The sequence below is a fragment of the Aspergillus eucalypticola genome (genome assembly GCF_003184535.1).
Source record: "Aspergillus eucalypticola CBS 122712 chromosome Unknown BO83scaffold_31, whole genome shotgun sequence".
Lineage (NCBI taxonomy): Eukaryota > Fungi > Ascomycota > Eurotiomycetes > Eurotiales > Aspergillaceae > Aspergillus > Aspergillus eucalypticola.
The window spans coordinates 214,789-232,570 of NW_020290305.1; the positions used below are offsets into that span (position 1 = coordinate 214,789).

The window sequence follows — 17,782 nt, forward strand, 5'->3', positions numbered from 1 at the left end:
TATTCTTAGTCCTTTACTGTAATATTAAAGACATTGGTACCTCGATCCATAAAGCTATGTGAAGAACAGGTCATTGACAGGAAGATATCTGAAACGCGTCACCCATGACCTTTTCTTCCTCGGTGGAGTGAAGCACCTTGTACCCCACTGCAACACTTGACATTGGGTCCCTACCCGCATATCGTACCTTTTTATCCGTGTGGTTTGCCGTCTTAGCCAAAATAGCTTCAAACCTCGGCATAACATAGCCCCAAGCGCCACCATTAAGTGTTTCCTCCTGGCACCAAACAACATCTGTTGCGTTTGGGTAATTATCCAGATTCTGTCTAACTTTCTCCCACGGAAACGGATGGAGTTCTTCAATCCGCGTGATAGCTGTGTCTTTGAGGTTATGAGTTTCGCGATACTTGTAGAGCGCCGCATACACTTGGCCAGAACAGAAGATGACACGCTTGACGTCTTCCGCCTCATTGATAGTAATACCGTGCCGAGTTTCGGGGAGCAATGGTTGGAAGTAGGGAGCCCCTATGAACTCTGCAATATCCGAACGTGCAAGGGGGTGGCGAAGTAGGGACTTGGAAAAGAGTATGATGAGAGCTAGATTTGTTAGCAGGGGTATGAATTATCGGAAAAGGAGACATACGTTTTCTGAAGTCCCGGTGGATTTGCCGGCGCAGAACGTGGAAGTAGTTTGCAGGACTTGTCATGCACACAATCTGTATGTTAGCATCCTGATGCTGGCGCTGGAGTTGCTCTGGTGTTGGAAAATTCCTCGAATCTTCGTCGCCCAGTTGCAAAAATCGCTCCAAGCGGGCTGAAGTATGTTCCGGTCCTTGGCCGTCGTAGCCATGAGGCAACGAAAGAACCACACCAGAGCGCTGAAGCCACTTTTTCTCAGAAGATGCGATATAGTTATCGATGATGACTTGAGCGTTGTTAGCAAAGTCGCCGAACTGGGCTTCCCACATCACGAGAGCATTTGGATCTGCCAAAGAGTAGCCAAATTCGAAACCCATTGCTGCAGTCTCACTCAAGGACGAGTTGGTTATGGTGAATAAGCCCTGGCCTGGGCTGATGGTGCTTAAAGGTGTATATGTTCTGTTGGTTCGTTGGTCGTGGAGAACGGCATGACGCTGGGAAAAGGTACCTCGTTCGACATCCTGTCCGGCTACTCGAACCCCTGTACCCTCACGGAGAAGCGTACCGAATGCCAGAGCTTCGGCAGTAGCCCAGTCAATATCTTTGCCGGTCGTTAATGTTTGTTGCCGGCGAGAAAGAATCCGTTCTAGGTTCTTGTGTAGCTCGAAGCCTTGTGGGACCTCCGCTCCAAGGTTCTTAGACACGGCCTCGATGGATTCATAGTTGACTGCGGTCACCTTCGGTGGTAGTGTTTCCGTATTTGACTCTGTTGGCGTCTTCATACCCTTCCACGAATCGATTAGCCACTCTTTTGGATCAGGCTTCTGATCTTTCCTCCTGTCGAAACATTGCATAAGCTCTGCCCAGGCTTTATCTTTCATCATCCGGACTTCCTCTTTCATGACGACGCCTTTTGAGATCATGCTAGCCTCATACCCATCGAGAATATTTTGCTTCTCCGCGATGCGCTCATACATCGTTGGTTGGGTGAATGAGGCCTGGTCCATCTCGTTATGCCCATTACGACGGTAGCAAACGATGTCGACGAGGAAATCTTTTTTGAATGTTGCCCGGAAATCCGCAGCGAGTACACCAGCAAAAACCACTGCCTCAACATCGTCACCATTGACATGAATAACTGGTGCGTCCAAGACTTTCGCCACGTCCGTGCAGTATGGCGACGACCTCGCCTGCCAGGCATCGGTCGTGAACCCAACTTGATTGTTCACGATGAATCTCAACGTCCCACCAATCTCATACCCTTTCAAAGCAGCCAGTCCCAGCGTCTCATACACTGTTCCTTGGCCAGCAAAAGCCGCGTCCGTATGCACATTCAACATAATGGTCTTAGTAGTATTGCCATTCCTCCCATCTTGAATCGCCCTCGTCTTCCCCATAACGACGGGGTTCACGGACTCGACATGGGACGGCTGCGGCGCCATGTTCATATACACCTTCTTACCAGAAGCAGTTACCCTGTCACCACTTCCCCCATAGTGATACTTCACATCTCCGGGTATGCCCCAAGCTGAAGTCTCCTTGGAATCGAAATCCCGCAACATCGACGCGCCATCTTTTCCAACAATGTTATATAGCGCATTCATGCGCCCGCGATGACCCACGCCCATCTCAATATGCTCAACACCGTTTTCAGCCAATCGGTCCACGGCCGCCTCAAATGCAGGAATGTAGCTTTCGACTCCATCAAGCCCAAATCGCTTCTCATTCGGGAACTTCGTAGCGAGGAACTTCTCCCAAGCCGTAGCGCGTACCAAGCCATCCAAAATACGTTTCTTCTCGTCATCCGAGAAGACATGACGTTCTGGCCCCTCGATCCGCCTCCGGATCCATTCTACCTGCTCCTGGTCCGAAATATGCATGTACTCGACCCCCATACTTCCACAGTATGTTTCCTGGCAGGTGGCAATGACCTCCCGAAGAGTCATACTCTTCGTCGCTGTAACCTCCTGCACGCCTAACCCAACAGGGATGACCATATCTAGATCCTCAGGTCCGAGGCCATAATGCGCCAGGGATAACTCCTTCTTCCGGACTTTGCCTTCGTTGAGCATTCCTAACGGGTCAATATTGGCGTGTTCGTGGCCCCAGCGCTGATATGCCTGTATTAACTGGATGGCTTTGAGCTGCTTCACTGTCTCCGATTGCGCGTTTGTAGCATTAGTTGGTTTGGGTATCGTAGAAGATGCAGATACTAGTTCTGGCGGAGGGATGAAAGCCTGCTCAATTGCGACATGTCCGTTCTCAACGTTGTGGAAATATGCTTGCCAGGATACATGTACGGAGGTCGGGTCGGCTTTCCAAGATGTGTACATGGTGTCGATGTAGGTCGAGGCGGTGCTTTGGAGGAAGCTGTCATTGTTGTGCTCGCTCTTCTCAGTGTTAGGTTCTTTGATGTTCACGAACTATATTGGTAGAAGTGGCATACCAGTTTGGCTACTGAGCGCTGTGTCGTTGCTTCAGTGGCATATGGCCGTAGGTGGAGATGAAGACGGGAAGAGTGGTGGACTTGCCGTAGGGTAAGTATTCGACTTCGTGGGATGAACATATTGTCTCTTTTGTACTAGTGATGAGTAAATATCTTGTTGAGTGTCCGGATAAAGAGTATGATGATACGCTGTTGTTAGTGCTGTCACTTTTATATGTATTTGCTGGACCGTTGCAGCACCAGCTCGGAGTGTTAAGATCCCACCAGTGCAGATAAGTTGCAACTTAAAACTAGATACAAAAGGAGAACCCCGCATCTTGAGTAGAGCTCGGTAGGCTATCGGTAGTATATCCTCTGCATATTGATACATGCATATCGGTATGAAGGCTTCTCGCCGACGGATGTTCGATGCGATCGGCAACTTAATGGGAAGCCGTTCCTCGGCACATCCGATCCTATGCCCGAAAGTCTGTTGATGCCACAAAATGCAGGCCACAAACAGCATGTCCAAGTCGCTTGATTTAAATCACATTGGAGGCAGAAGATAAGGTTGCACAGATATGTACAGAATGTTCTTATTCCACAAGCAAAGAAAAAAAAATGGACTAGCAGAGAACAATCGTTTACACAATCTACTCAATTAGCATGCTCGCAGGATCCTCGAGATACTTCTTCACCAAGGTCAGAAAAGTAACCGCTTCACGACCATCCACCAGCCGATGATCGTACGTCAAAGCAGTATACATCATCTGAAAAACTAAATTAGCAATGCCAGAGTAATACGCATTATACATTGAGCTTACCGGCCGGATTTCGACCTGTCCTTTGATAGCAACTGGCCTTTGCTGAATTCCATAGATACCCAGCACCGCCGTTTGCGGCACATTGATGATTGGCGTACCAAACAAGGATCCCCAAATGCCACTGTTACTGATGGTGAATGAACCTCCGGACAAGTCATCCATAGTCAATTTGCCATCGCGTGCCTGTACTAGTTAGACTGCTATACTCAATGACAACGCCGATCCTAAACATACCTTCTTTCCCAGCTCAGCGATTCCCTTCTCAATCCCCACCACACTCAAGCTCTCCAAATTCCTCAACACCGGTGTTACCAATCCCTTCGGTGTCGCAACAGCCACGCTGAGATCGATATAATCTCTGAACACGATGGTATCATCATTATCGATAGAGGCATTGATGGCTGGGATCTCCTTCAACGCGAGCGCAGATGCACGGGCAACTGGACCCATGAATCCAAGCTTAACACCATGTCTCTGGAGTACATTGTCTTTGTTCTGTGCCCGGAACTCCATCACCTTAGACATGTCGACCTCATTGAAGGTAGTAAGAAAAGCGGCGGTGTTTTGGGATTGCTTGAGACGCTCTGCGGTGCGGAGGCGCATGCGGGTCATTTTCTCCTGCATCAAATTTAAGTATCTCATCTATGAAGGCGAAGTTGGCAAAGTTCATATACCCTTCTCTCTGCGCGACTACCCTTGTAAGCTGACACGGGTCCTTGAGCGCCGGCGACGGGTGCAGCAGGCTTCGATGGTGCAGGGGGCGCAGTAGATTCCTTCTCAGGTTCAGGTTTTGTCTCTGGCTGAGACGTAGGGGACGATGCGGGCTGATCTTCTTTTGATTTCTTAGCAGCCTCTGTAGCAAATTGAACTTCTGCAGATTGCGACGCATCGCGCTTCTCCGGAGATAATTCAATAACTGCCTGTCCGACTGTCACCGTATCGCCCTCGTTCACCAGTAGTTTCGCAATTGTACCGCTCTCAGACGCATTAATAGCGACGTCAATTTTGTCCGTCTCGATCGAAGCGATTTCCTCATCTTGCTCTACGTAATCTCCAACTTGCTTGTGGAATGTAGAAAGGACACCCTCGGAGATAGATTCCGCCATGGCAGGGACGTTAATGACTCGTGTTTCTGCGGTACAAAGGGCGGATACGCTGAAGGTGCGCTGTTGCTGCGACGACTGAATGGGTATCCATGACTTCTGTGATGCGACGGTTGTGCGCAATGTAAGTCGAAGCGCGTTGTATTGATGAATGGAGTGAACTGTAGGTGTGGTGCTGATAGCGCGTGGAATGCGGGCAATGGGGCCCCGGAGTCGGGGTGTTGTTCGTGATAACATTTTGTGGGTGACTGACGATGCGACAAGGTGAGAAATTCTAGAACGCTGAGTGGAGGAGCCCCAGGAGATTTAGATCGAAGGTGTCCCTCGGCTTGTGGTTGTCATGCCGCGTGGCCGGCCGGGAATACCCTCGGTTGCCGACCCGCCGGGAATTCGGCTACTTTGCGCGGCTATACGATTACTCTCTAGGACTGTAGAACATGAATCCAATTAGGGTTGCTTCTTATCTACCTCAGTTTTGAGCTTCTATATTAAAGAAACTTCAGTGATGAACTGTGTAATAGTCTACTTTAAACACTTAGACTCTCGCGCATATGCTCAAACACAAAAAGGGATAGCTTTTATGGCAATAATTGAGCTCAGTCACAATTACCAAGCATATATTTCTCACTATACACTGGTGCATCTTTCACTGCAAAGTACTCATTGCGTCTTGCCCACCTCTCATACGAATTGTTCTTGGCTATATGTCAAATGAAATTGTTCTTGTATGAGGATCAATTGACAGAGTGCATTTTACTAAACCCAGTGGGAGGACGGTTCCAGGGTTTGCAGTTGCACGTCAGTACTTTTACCGTCCAAATAAATCACATAACAATGGTAGACACTGGTTGTTCTAGGATTTACATCTATAATGAGTTTCATTAACTTCTGAGTACAGCCTGGTGGAAAATAAGGGCGCTACCTAAGGCAGTCTTCATATGTGAAACGGATGTAACATAGAAATCAGAAGAAATACAGATGTACCCAAAGATCACAGCACATTTTCGAACAAGTGATTTACTCTATATGCTAACGAATCTTTACATTGAAGCTTATGTTATCACATAGTGATTAGGCTGTATACATTATTGATATTAATCGGGTAGGTCGGTAATCGTACAGCTATCCTTTCTAGAGAAATGTAGCTAGGTATAATGTGAAATTTGAATCGTCAATCAATCAAAAGCCGACAGTCTTCTGTCACATCATGAATCAACAGAGGTCGAAACCCACGATTTATCCCAAGCGGCGTAGCAGGGCCATCTCTGCCCTAATACCGGTTCCAAAACTACATGCAACGACATTCGGTGTTTGCAACTTCTTTTCCCGCACCTTTTCCAACACCGCTAAAATCGAAACACTCGAGGAGTTCCCCCTTGTTTTGTAGATCTCATAACTGGCTGACAATGAGTCTTCGGGCAATTTAAAAGCGGCCTGGACACCCTCGATGATAGCTCGGCCTCCTGGATGAAGAGCCCAATAGAAGTCCGTCGGAGACGCGGAGGACATCCCGTTAGTTTGCAACAGGGACTGGAGGGGAGCTTCCATAGATCCGATTGCCAGTTCAGGAATCTTCTTCGAAAATGTGGCTAGAAAGCCATAGGTAGAGACTTTCACCGACATCTCTTCTTGTGTTCCGGAGGTGGTGACGCTTTTATCATCAACGATTGCGAATTGCTTAGGCATCTTATCGCTCATTCCAAGAGAGTTGCAAACAACAAGTGCTGCTGCACCGTCACTGAAAATGACTGGGCCGATTCTAGTGATAGGAGACTGTGAAGCAGCGTGCAGCTCTGATCTGATCTGAATGCTGCAGAGCTCACATGCGACGATGAGAATCCGCGCTTCTTTTTTCCGGTGTGTGGCTGCATCTGCTAGTGCAGAAGCAAGTCGGAGGGATGCACACCCGCCTGCACAGCCAACTCCGCTGAGCAGGACTCGTTCTGTCGTATCAGGGAGACCCAGGTCACGAGCGACAAGTTGATCGTATCCTGGAGCTCCGGCATTTGTTGCAGTCACGGACACCATATGCGTGATTGAGGATGGGTCGATGTTACTTTCCCGGAGGGCTTTTAGGGCGGCCCTTTTTGCAAGTTCGACACCATATTCCCGAAATGCGTTGTCCACCTCCTCAGCGGTGGGTGGTTGGTCCCTAAGCCAGCGAGGATCATCCCATAAATCGATGACAGCTCGTGTCTCGATACCTGTCTTGGCATTGAGCATGAGCAACTTCTGGAGCCTGCCTTGATTAGAGAGTGCTCGTAAAGGAAGTTGGAGAGCACGCCTACCATGGAGGATTTTCGGGATAAAATTTCAAGGCGTACTTGTTCAATTCTTCGGGGCCTATCAGTCGAGACGGCCACTCGGTAGCAATCCCCGTAATTATTGCCTCATCCCCTCTCAGTGGTATCTCTGGCTGTGGGTTTTGCTCAGGAGAAGGAGAAGATGAAAGCGAATTGCCCATGATGCGTTCAGGAAGCCGAAAAAAATGTATGAGTCGAAGAATCTAGAGGGTTCAACTGTCTTTTTATATGCCCTCGGTGCCTGTGAAAGTTCATTCTCTTGGTCCTCATGATAGTAATCACAAAGCTTTATATATTAACAGACAAGCCGGTAACGTAAGCTTAGAGGGAGAGGGTTGGGATATGGATGGACGATAGGCTCAGGGACTGCATCGGTCCAACTAGCCCCCAAGCAAGTAATAGTTCAACTTTGTCCACACTGATCAGGATCCGCTACTATGCAGGTGGCACATGATAGCCAAACCTGGTTTCCAAGGCATTGGTGGGAATAAACTTCATAGCAATTACTTGGGTTAGCGCCGATAGATAGCGTTGAGGTAGCGGACCAGATTAGGTCAAAAAAAAGGTTCTGTCACATTTGCTGCTGATCTTGTTCGGCCTTACCCAGCAGCCTTAGTGGACCCTGCTCACCTCACTCGTTCCGCATTCAAGCTTAGAGAGACTGTGGCACAATTGTGGCAGTTGATGAATTTCAGCACTTTTTAGTCCCCTTCCAAAATCTGTTGGTCCCCATCATGGCAGTCTTCTTATGTGAAACAACTTATACCAAGATTGAGGCTAAGGTTACTAGAAGGGTGTTATGGTACTGAGCCAATGACGGCAGGACACAATCCAGGTATAGCTGTGATCAGGAGATACAATGCCCCATGGTTACTACTTAGGCTCATAATTCAGTTCACCGAATTTTAGAGCATATATACAGTAGCACATCATATATTGAATTATTCTGCAGGGTCTCCTGCGCGATAAATGTGTGTATGCAAGAACCCTTCCCGTCAAAGTCAATCTGTGCATATAATGACCAAATCTCCACATAGAGTAACCCAACCAGGGGTATATGACAGTAGCTAAAATTTGGAAATACGGGGCAATTTTGGCTTCCAGAAAGGAATAGCTCAGCCTAGGCGCATAGACTCCGCACATGAACTCAGTCTGCAATAAACTCAATCCCGGGATACGTCCTATAATTTTGCCGCATTCGGCCAACAGCCACTAGTCACCGCGGTACCCAACAATTGCCACCTAACAAATTCATGGATATTGTCTAGCTAGCTATCAAACCAAAAGCAGTAGTAGCTAATCGAGGATGTCTCATTTAGCGCTTGTTCGCAACTTGATACGTTTCGAATCCCACTCGCATTCCCTTCTACGTTAGCAAAACCGTTCGCCACTCCAATTGAAATACACGACACCTGACGCTCACATTCTGGAGAACCACTTACTTTTCCATCATAACCGGCGCTGAATTGGAGATGTTATGTGTCGTGCAATAACTCGGAGGTATTTTTTTCACTCGGCTCAATGGACAGTTTCCGGTCTATGTATATTGAACAAGTTGAACCCCGCCGAAGACTGATCCATGGGATGAACCCCAATTATTGATTATGCAGAGTTACCCGGAACTCAACGCCGCGTGTCTTGATTGCCCCCTGCTTTGGAGAAGGGCTGTCATCTTGGAAGCCTGCAAGACGGACAGGTGAGGCATGATGTACGTTCAATAGATCGAATTGGAGATTGTATTGGAGGCTGTGAGTAGCCTGCTTAAAGGAGTGGGTTACTCGAAGACACATCATCCTAGTTTGCGTGGACGGGCTGTGATTCAAATACAATGCTCTCAAACGAGCTATTGCCCTGGCGGTAAGCTTGTCTGCTTGCTATGGTGAATTACAGTGCGTTGAAATCTGATGCTGCATAGAAGAAAGTCGAATTGATCCTTGACATAGGCTCATGTAGGCGTGTGTTATGGGCTGGGCGTGAGAACCTTACCAGGTGATCTGTTGGAACATATCTCTGCTTGCTTCTACTTCATTTCACCGCGCTATATACATTTGTTTTCATTTTTTTAGTTCTTCTTATTTCAGTTAGTGATTCATTATTCACTTCATTCCCGTGGATGTTCCAGATGGAGTTTGGACATACTGTATTTCTGAGTCGAGGAGATAGCGGGGTATAGCGCAAGCGCAGAAATACAAGGGCTATCTAAACCCAAAAGCGTTGAGGAGATGATAGATCCTACAGGAAAAGTATTTACCGAAGAGAAAAAGACGAAAGTCCGAGTTCGTAAGGTCGCACAGGGCTTGCGATGTCCTAATCAAGAATGTGCCGACAAATGTATTATGTGACCAGTCTTTCATAGAAATTCTGCAAATGGTATTGTTGAGAAGATAGTGGCAGTACTTATTCGTGATAGGGTATCACAAATATCCAATTGTAAATGATGCATGCTAAACTAGAGGCCCCAGTAGATAAGACAGTTTCCGACTGCGATTCTTGCTGCGGAAACCGAGCACAGGCTGTAAAGACGGACAACTACAGCATTTGACACCTCGCCGTAAATATCTATTAGACAGAAGCATCCTGCGACATGACTAACCCCGTAAGTTGGGTTCGTGATATATCTAAGATGCATAATAGAAATACAGCTGCGACCTATCTCTCCTTTAGAACAAAACTTTTACGTACAGCTTGCATGCACTTGGAAACCGGCAGTGGACACTAACGACGTGTCGCGAACAATCTAGAACACCTCTCTGCTTACCGTCTGTCAAATGGCTCTGTTCGGGTGGTGGTGAAGGGAGGGGCTCATTCGACTACATCAGATCTAGCTAGAGGAGTAATCTGAAAACAACAGATATTCTGTCGGTGAGTAATTCATTAACAACAAATATTGCAACCTGTATGACTACTGAGCATGACCAATCGAAGGCTGTAGTATGCAATTCATAACCGCGATCAAAATCGCAGATGAGACTGGATAACAGAGGTATACAGCCAACTTCGTATTACTCTGTCAAGCTGGAGGTTATAGGAAAGGCTGGAAAATTCTGTGTATTTTACTTGACTTGTATCTACTTGGATAAATAGCCATCTGGATATATTTCATTTCATGATGTTACTGAAAATGAAAAGCAATGAAACGGTATGTTCCTTAACACTCATAGTATGTGGCTAAAGTATTCTATACGATGCTGGTACAAATATATATTTCTTATAACAGTAGTCAGGTCAGATGCATGACTAAGGGTTTTGACCGATCACTGATGTTCTGCTAGCTTGATGCTTTTCCCTTCTTTCCCCAGACAGGTACTATATCAAAGTTCTTGGAAGACGAGAACCTGACTAGAAATTCGTCCTTCCGCTTAAGATGACATCGTCTCGTACAAGATTTGTGCATTAAGATGAGAAACAGGGGACAAAAGTCCCATTTTCTCGTCCCACTTACAAGGACAGATCCGTAACTGGTGGGAGTAGACGGTAAATGCTGGTGTTAAATATGTGCGACGGTGTGGAATGCACAGAGGCGCATTACAGAGGCCTGACTGGTCATGAAGATGAAGCTTGACTTTCAGGGGAGGGTGAACGTTGGGGCGGTGAAGATACTTTGGCCACATAGTTCTCAACGTTCGTAGAACAGATATCAACCAGCTTCTATGGCTCAGTTGGTAGAGCGCATGACTAGTAATCATGAGGTCCGCGGTTCGAATCCGCGTGGAAGCATTTTTTGTTTTCTTTTCCGTCCTCCAGACCCACTGCTCGTCGGCAGAATGTTTAGACGGCGAGGAAAACGGGGTGCGTGTAGCTTTTTAATCGCCCATCAAAACATCTAACTACTACTATCAGTCCACCGTAGATAGACTGTTGCACTCCTCGGAACTCGAGAATATCTTTCAACAATAGGCCAACCACCCTCCCTTTCTTACATCAGTAGATATTGACCGACCATCTAGTAAAGACCCTAAGCCCCAAGTTAATTTTGAGTATCAGTACCTGCGGATTATCAGGCCCTTGCTTCGCTGCTAGGCTCACTTCAGAATCAATCAATGGATTATAGATGAAACCGAACACGTGAGGGATTTGCTTAATCCTATTATCCAAGGTCAGGCATTAATTGGCTCCCAATCGAACTTTTGACACTTCTCCAAGGGAATCGGAAAAACCGGCCACATAGCATCCTCGGATGCTCCAGGTTCTCTCACTTGAGTGGGCCATTCGGATATCCCGCGATCGGCAGGGCAGTTCTGCACCCCAAGCAGTCCCAATCATGGATGCGTACGCAGCCGAGTCCCGTGAAGGCGAATAACATGTCGCTGCTGGATTCAGACCCACCCCCGCGTAGAATTGACTCTCTAAAGCATCTCTACCGAGGTCAATGCCGATGCCGGTATGCATTTATGGTTTAGACAGAATGCTCAGAAGCTGGAGAATCGGTCTTCACAAACGTGGGGACCCCGGACACATAAAGGCAAGCAACCACTCTCCCCAATATTCGCATCAATGCGTCATTAACCATGATCCTGTCCACCCTTCTACTCCTTCTACCGGCTCTAACGGCCGCCAGTGATGACCACTTGACTGTCCGCACAAGAACAGGCAAATTCACAGGCCTTCTCAATCCAGACTTTCCATCCGTGCGGGAGTTCCGATCTATCCCATACGCGCAACCCCCGGTAGCCTCACGACGATGGCTTCCACCCGCGCCTCTCGCCGACTCCGATGAAACTCACTACGCGACCAACTACCCTCCCTCCTGCGCCCAATATGTCTCCGGTAACCCCAGCGTCTTCGGCTCCATCGTCCCTGAATTTTACATATGGGACGGGAACGAGAACTCCACCGCTGGCCTAATGGCCCAGGCCAGCTCCGAAGACTGCCTGCAACTCGCCATCTGGGCTCCTACCAACGCCACCAACCTCCCCGTCATCGTCTTCTTCACCGGCGGAGCATTCAAAACTGGCGGAATCAACATCCCCTACCAGCTGCCTCCATCCTGGGTCTCTCGCACCCAAAGCCACATCGTAGTAACCACTAACTACCGCGTCAACATCATGGGTTTCCCCAACGCCGCCGGCCTGGACAACCAAAACCTCGGAATCCTTGACCAACGGGCCGCTCTGGAATGGGTGCACGAAAACATCCACAACTTCGGCGGGGATCCCGAAGCCATCACCCTCTGGGGCCAATCCGCCGGCTCCATCTCCACAGACTTCCACACCTACGCATGGCACGACAACCTCATCGCACGCGCCACAATCTCCCAATCCGGCACAGCCCTAAAGCCTCTCGACAACTACGACAACGACCACACGAACTTTACCTTCGTCGCGAAACACATGGGCTGCGACTTCCCCACCAACCCGGCCGCTGAACTTGACTGCATGCGCCAAGTCTCCGTCAACCGCATCCAGAATTTCGTCGGACAGTACACCGACAACGGCACAACACCAAAATTAACATTCACCCCCATTGCAGACGAAAAGGTCGTCTTCTCAGACTACCCCGCTCGCGCTGCGAAAGGCCTCATCGCCAACACCCCGGCCATCATGTCCAACTGCGCCAACGAGGCCGCAGCGCTATACACGTTTCCCACAAACAACGTCACCGCGGGACCATGGCAGCCTGGCGTGAACGCCGCCACATTGGAAGGCTGGCTCTGCGTGTCCGCGAACACAAGTATCGTGCGGTATAATGCGAATCGCACAACGTATCGGTACCAGTTCGCTGGGAACTTCAGTAACGTGAGTCCGATGCATTGGTTGGGCGCGTACCACTCCAGTGACCTGACGATGAACTTCGGGACGCATCCTATTGTTCGTGGAAATGGGACGTTGCTGGAGAAGAAGACGAGTGAGGCTATGCAGGATTACCTGTTGGCGTTTATGAGGGACCCGGAGAACGGGTTGGAGCGGATGGGGTGGCCGGCTTTTGAGCCGTTTGGGGAGAATGGCGGAGTGATCAAGCGGTTTGGGGCTGATGGGCGGCCGGAGCAGAATGTTACGGGGTTGGAGGTGCAGGGGGCTTGCTGGGGGAAGGAGCAGTATGATCCGTTTCCATAAGGATGAATATGTTGTGGGGGTCAGAGGTAATCCTTCTTTCTTATTCTATCTTTCTTTGGTCAAGCAAACTGCAGTATATCGACCGCTATGTACATGTAAAGAGAAGGCAGCATAACACAACATTGTATATGTTATTGACTGTTATAGAGACAACACAGTCTTTCAGTTTGAGTGACCGTAAATCAGAATCCATTCCTCATGGTCTTATTGTACCACATAATGTGTAGCCAACGCACCACCTTGATTATTTGAGTGAACCAGTGCGCTCGACCGAGTATGCCAAAGAGGCACCAGGTAGTGTCTGGCGAGATTCCTATAATGAAGGGTACGAGAGATTTCACTTGAAGGTCTAACGATATTGAAATCATTATGTACAATAGCTAACACAAAATCATAGCCGTAAAGGTATTAATGTGACCCAACCCAACCTACCGCGTGGCGCGAGTCAAACGAAACACCAGCTGGATAATCAATCATTACAATAATTGTGCTTTCGTGGGGTCAATGCGGTTCACATATTTAAGGACCAATGCCAAATCATCCAACCCATTCATGGATCTATTAGGGGAAATATTCCCATCGATGTTCGTCCTCATAATCATGCGCGGTTACATAACCTTGGGCTGCCCATCCATTTCGGGATACGGGCCGGTCCGTTCTAGCTCATGTACGGGATGAGCCACGGGTTGAGGTCTGCGCCCACGAACCATCTCCCAACCCATTATATCCCCCGGCTTTTTGGGGAAGGACATTATTCTGCGCTTTCCGCCGGCGGAAGTACAGAAGTGCTAGTATGGCTGCGACTATGACGTATCCTGCGGCAGCGCCCACACCGATTCCGGCTGCCGCGCCGGCACCGATACCGGAAGATTCACTGCTGGATGAATCGGTAGAGGAAGAGGAGGAGGTTGTCGTGGTATTAGCGTTTGGGAAATCGGAGGTAGAGTTAGAAGATGCGACCGCATAAGTTGGCGTGCCGGACGCCGTGGACGGCAGATATTGAATGGTAGCGAGTTTTGAGGGCGCGACGCCGGGGAAGATTTCATCGGAAGGGTTCGAGCAGTTTACCGTCCGTCCCGTATGAATTTTCGCAGCAGGCCCAGTAGCCATCGGAGGTGTATACGATCTCGGCGCTATTTCTGCCTCCTGCGAAAATGAAGATATACTCGTGTTAGCGATCACATTCCTTCGTCAAGAGAGGCTCAACTGAGTCTCATCACATCGTGTCCCGCAGGCGGGATCTGTCAGGGTCTCGTCTGTGCAGTCGGCCGCATAATAATGATCTCCGTCCTTGTCGTTCGTGTTCACGCAGATGGAATTGCTGAGGCAGTAGTCGCCATTGACGCAGCAGGTAACATAGGAATGGCTGGAGTTGGTGACACCACACGGCAGGTCGGCCTGGATATTCTGATTTACCCCGTTGTGCATGCCATGACAGACTTGTGAAGACATGATGAGTATGGACGAACCGGAGCGTATGCCGGTTGTTGGTTTAAGGTCAGATGTGCCCCTCCTTCGGTCGCCCAAGGATTATGATACCCAGAATTGGTTTCTGCTGGATTTCTCGGGCGGAAATGCCATCGAGATTTGAGGCTGACGAACGCGAGGATAAGGGATCAAGAAAACCATTGCTCGAGTCCGTGTGTTTTGGGGGCCAAAGGCTGATCGTGCTCAATCGTGAGGATTTGGCGGAGATACGCTATGATGGAAGAAGCCGATGGAAGACGGATGGAGAGCAGCTGTGTCACTTTAGCTTGCGGAAGGGACGCACTAAAACAGCCTCTGAACTCTTAAATCAGCACTCGCTAAGGTAATAGGGTAACTACTACACCTTATCGGGCCTGGCCAGCTGAGCCCTTACACGGATGGCTTGTCGATCGCAATGACACCCGACAGGGTTCTTTAGGGTGGAAAATACTTCCCCAAGAGTAATGTGATAGCCATGCCGGCCTCACCACATTCCGCCAACTAGTCAATCACAATCTTAAATACGAAGGTTTGCTATTTTCGTGGTCAACGAAGCAGGCTAAAGACTTGGCTATTTAGACAACGAATTATTGCGTATTGCTTGCTGGTGGTTTCCTATTCTTAGACAATACAAAGCGGATCTTATAGTATTCAAGGACCTAGAAGAGCTGATGCAAACCTTACGATCGATGGATTTAAATGAAATATTTTAGATAATATGTTAATTAATACCAATTTGGAAAATCACTGTACGCCCATATTGGCATGGATGAACTTAGGGTGTACAGGTTGCCAGGTCGCCAGATTGTACGGGATCTTACCATGGGTTTTACTGGTAACTACTGTTTTTTTTTTTTTTTTTTTTTTTTTTTTTTTTTTTTTTTTTTTTTCCGCGCAATGAACTATCCCTCTAGCGAGCTATAAATGGTAAGGCACCTCATCACCAATCTCATGGTAAAGTGCCTCTAAGGCCGCTACAACATCCTCAGGCAGCGGACCCGCCTCAATCGTGTCGATATTCGATTCCAACTGGGCGATACTGGAGGAACCAATGATGATGGAATCTCCATACTCTTTGCGAAGAATACCGTGCCACGCACTCCAGCGAAGGGCAGCGGCATGGCCACCAATGCCATGGCGAGCCGCAACTTCAAGAGTCTTATCCGTTGCTTCCATAATGGCAGGTTTCAGGTAATTCCCGGAGTACATTGCGCCAATCATATGCTTGAATCAGTTAGCCCGCATTTACTTCGGGTGCCAAATGTTGCACTTACTGATGGGTCAAAACGTCCACCCGCCTTGAGCTTCTTATGGTTGCCGGCGAAAAAGCCAGCTGCGGCAGGGCTATAAGCATAAAACGCGATTCTATGCTTATGCAAAAGTGGGAAGAGACACTTTTCTCCGCTTCGGACAATAGGGTTATAGTGGCCTTGGTATACACTAGGTTTCACAAAGCGGCGTTCTTCACAGATGTCGACAATCCGCTGGACTTCCTCTGCGGTGTAGTTAGAGAGGCCCCAATGTTTGATCTTGCCCTCCCTATGCGCTTGGTCCATAGCTTCACACGCTTCCTCGAACGGAGTCTCGCGATCCGGTAGGTGAAGATATTCAGTGTTGATCTGTTTGATTTTCAGAGCCTCGAGAGATAGATCAATCTCCTCAAGAACCTTCTCTTTCGTATGGCATCTTGGTTGGCCGGACTTGACTTTGGTATCAAGGATATACTTATTACCAACGTTGATGGCACCGATTCTTGGCTCTGAGCTACCAGGTGCCATGGGTGAGTAGAGGCGTGCGGTATCAATTTGATCATATCCACGGGCAGCAAAGGCGCTGAAATAGGCATTCACTTCGTCGGGAGTATCGAAGCGTGCAGTGGGGTCGACAGACTTGTCTCCAACCTAGACGGTGCAGGTCAGTATGGGGATACATAAGAAAAGAGATTTAATCGAGGTAAGGAAACTAACATTTCCCGCTCCAAGGACCAGGTTAAGGGGTGATTTTCCTGGGAGAGCCATTGCGAAATTGTAAGCCTTGATGAGAAAGTTAAGAAATGATCTGTCTGCTTTCTGACGTTATAGAATCGCAAAGGATCGCTAAGTATTTGATTGCCGCAGGTCTCAAGTTTCTTCGAGAGCTGGAGGCCGTACTAGTATGCCTATATATACCTTGAGACGTCTGTCGGAAGGTCTATGTGACACCCTGATATCTTCATATTCACATGTATATAAAGACTCAATGAATATAACAAGTAACAATGAACAACAAAGAAAATACACTGTGAACATTGGCTCATTCATCACAACGGGTAGTGGAATGACGTCAACGACATTGAGACCAACAGCAAGCATTCCATTACAATGACATTACGGAATGTTCGGAAAGTTGACTGCTGACTCAAAGATAGTAAAATGAGTATAATGCGTTTGTAGAATTGAATCTAAACATACATGACAGGTGGGAAACCTAATCAAGGTAGGCGATATCATTGATATTTATAGAAATAGCATGAAGAGCTTTCCGATGTGGATACTGACTTCGAAGCGTATATAGATGCTAGCCAGATCATAATAAATGATCGGATGGGTTAACCATGTAGCTGGACAAAGGAGAATGATGTGTGAAGATAGAAAAGGCTGGCTGGAACTGTCCATACCAATGACAATTCGCTAACTGGTGACGGGGAGGCTGGGAGGCTGCCCCAATCCGTGCACTGAACTCCATGCCTCAGACAAGCCAACATGCCATAGAGCATATCTTGCAAAGAGACAAAACAGCACGACAGTTTAAGCCGTCTCCATGAGCCCCAAATGCGACATGGTCAATTGCCGGTAAAACATACTAGAGTTTCAGTGCGCATGTGGGTATGTCTACCTGCTATCCCCATCTTGCTAGGAGAAATGCCATCTGAGAGCGTATCACAAGTGTCGATTGTAGATCCTTGCCTAGTGGGTTTCAATACCCGTAG

At 48.1% G+C, this 17,782-nt stretch overlaps 6 protein-coding genes and 1 non-coding gene across 7 annotated transcripts; 2 read left to right on the forward strand and 5 right to left on the reverse strand.

The window, feature by feature from the left end:
- Nucleotides 1-70: 70 nt before the first annotated feature.
- On the reverse strand, nucleotides 71-3,205 carry BO83DRAFT_455341 (2-oxoglutarate dehydrogenase family protein; the record flags this gene model as incomplete). The annotated part of the gene is made up of 3 exons (XM_025537025.1): nucleotides 71-597; nucleotides 644-3,046; nucleotides 3,190-3,205. The coding sequence occupies 3 exons, from the start codon at nucleotides 3,203-3,205 to the stop codon at nucleotides 71-73; spliced, it is 2,946 nt and encodes a 981-aa protein (XP_025383858.1).
- Nucleotides 3,206-3,549: 344 nt separating this feature from the next.
- Nucleotides 3,550-5,245, reverse strand: BO83DRAFT_369324 (dihydrolipoamide acetyltransferase component of pyruvate dehydrogenase). The gene is made up of 4 exons (XM_025529854.1): nucleotides 4,563-5,245; nucleotides 4,123-4,506; nucleotides 3,889-4,071; nucleotides 3,550-3,834 (listed from the first exon to the last, which is right to left on the reverse strand). The coding sequence occupies exons 1-4, from the start codon at nucleotides 5,226-5,228 to the stop codon at nucleotides 3,718-3,720; spliced, it is 1,350 nt and encodes a 449-aa protein (XP_025383859.1). The 5' UTR covers nucleotides 5,229-5,245; the 3' UTR covers nucleotides 3,550-3,717.
- Nucleotides 5,246-6,227: 982 nt separating this feature from the next.
- Nucleotides 6,228-7,455, reverse strand: BO83DRAFT_455342 (chalcone synthase B; the record flags this gene model as incomplete). Its single annotated transcript, XM_025537026.1, has 2 exons — nucleotides 6,228-7,230; nucleotides 7,280-7,455. The coding sequence occupies 2 exons, from the start codon at nucleotides 7,453-7,455 to the stop codon at nucleotides 6,228-6,230; spliced, it is 1,179 nt and encodes a 392-aa protein (XP_025383860.1).
- Nucleotides 7,456-10,938: 3,483 nt separating this feature from the next.
- On the forward strand, nucleotides 10,939-11,011 carry BO83DRAFT_t233. Its single transcript has one exon. It is a non-coding gene; the product is annotated as a tRNA-Thr (tRNA).
- A 701-nt stretch (nucleotides 11,012-11,712) lies between these two features.
- Nucleotides 11,713-13,347, forward strand: BO83DRAFT_369325 (carboxylesterase; the record flags this gene model as incomplete). The annotated part of the gene is made up of 1 exon (XM_025529855.1): nucleotides 11,713-13,347. Exon 1 carries the CDS (start codon nucleotides 11,803-11,805, stop codon nucleotides 13,345-13,347), a length of 1,545 nt encoding a protein of 514 aa, XP_025383861.1. The 5' UTR covers nucleotides 11,713-11,802.
- A 392-nt stretch (nucleotides 13,348-13,739) lies between these two features.
- BO83DRAFT_411377 (uncharacterized protein) lies at nucleotides 13,740-14,799 on the reverse strand (the record flags this gene model as incomplete). Its single annotated transcript, XM_025534308.1, has 3 exons — nucleotides 13,740-14,005; nucleotides 14,031-14,480; nucleotides 14,568-14,799. 3 exons carry the CDS (start codon nucleotides 14,797-14,799, stop codon nucleotides 13,956-13,958), a joined length of 732 nt encoding a protein of 243 aa, XP_025383862.1. The 3' UTR covers nucleotides 13,740-13,955.
- A 933-nt stretch (nucleotides 14,800-15,732) lies between these two features.
- Nucleotides 15,733-16,832, reverse strand: BO83DRAFT_392705 (aldo/keto reductase family protein; the record flags this gene model as incomplete). The annotated part of the gene is made up of 3 exons (XM_025532952.1): nucleotides 15,733-16,038; nucleotides 16,089-16,715; nucleotides 16,782-16,832. The coding sequence occupies 3 exons, from the start codon at nucleotides 16,830-16,832 to the stop codon at nucleotides 15,733-15,735; spliced, it is 984 nt and encodes a 327-aa protein (XP_025383863.1).
- Nucleotides 16,833-17,782: the final 950 nt, after the last annotated feature.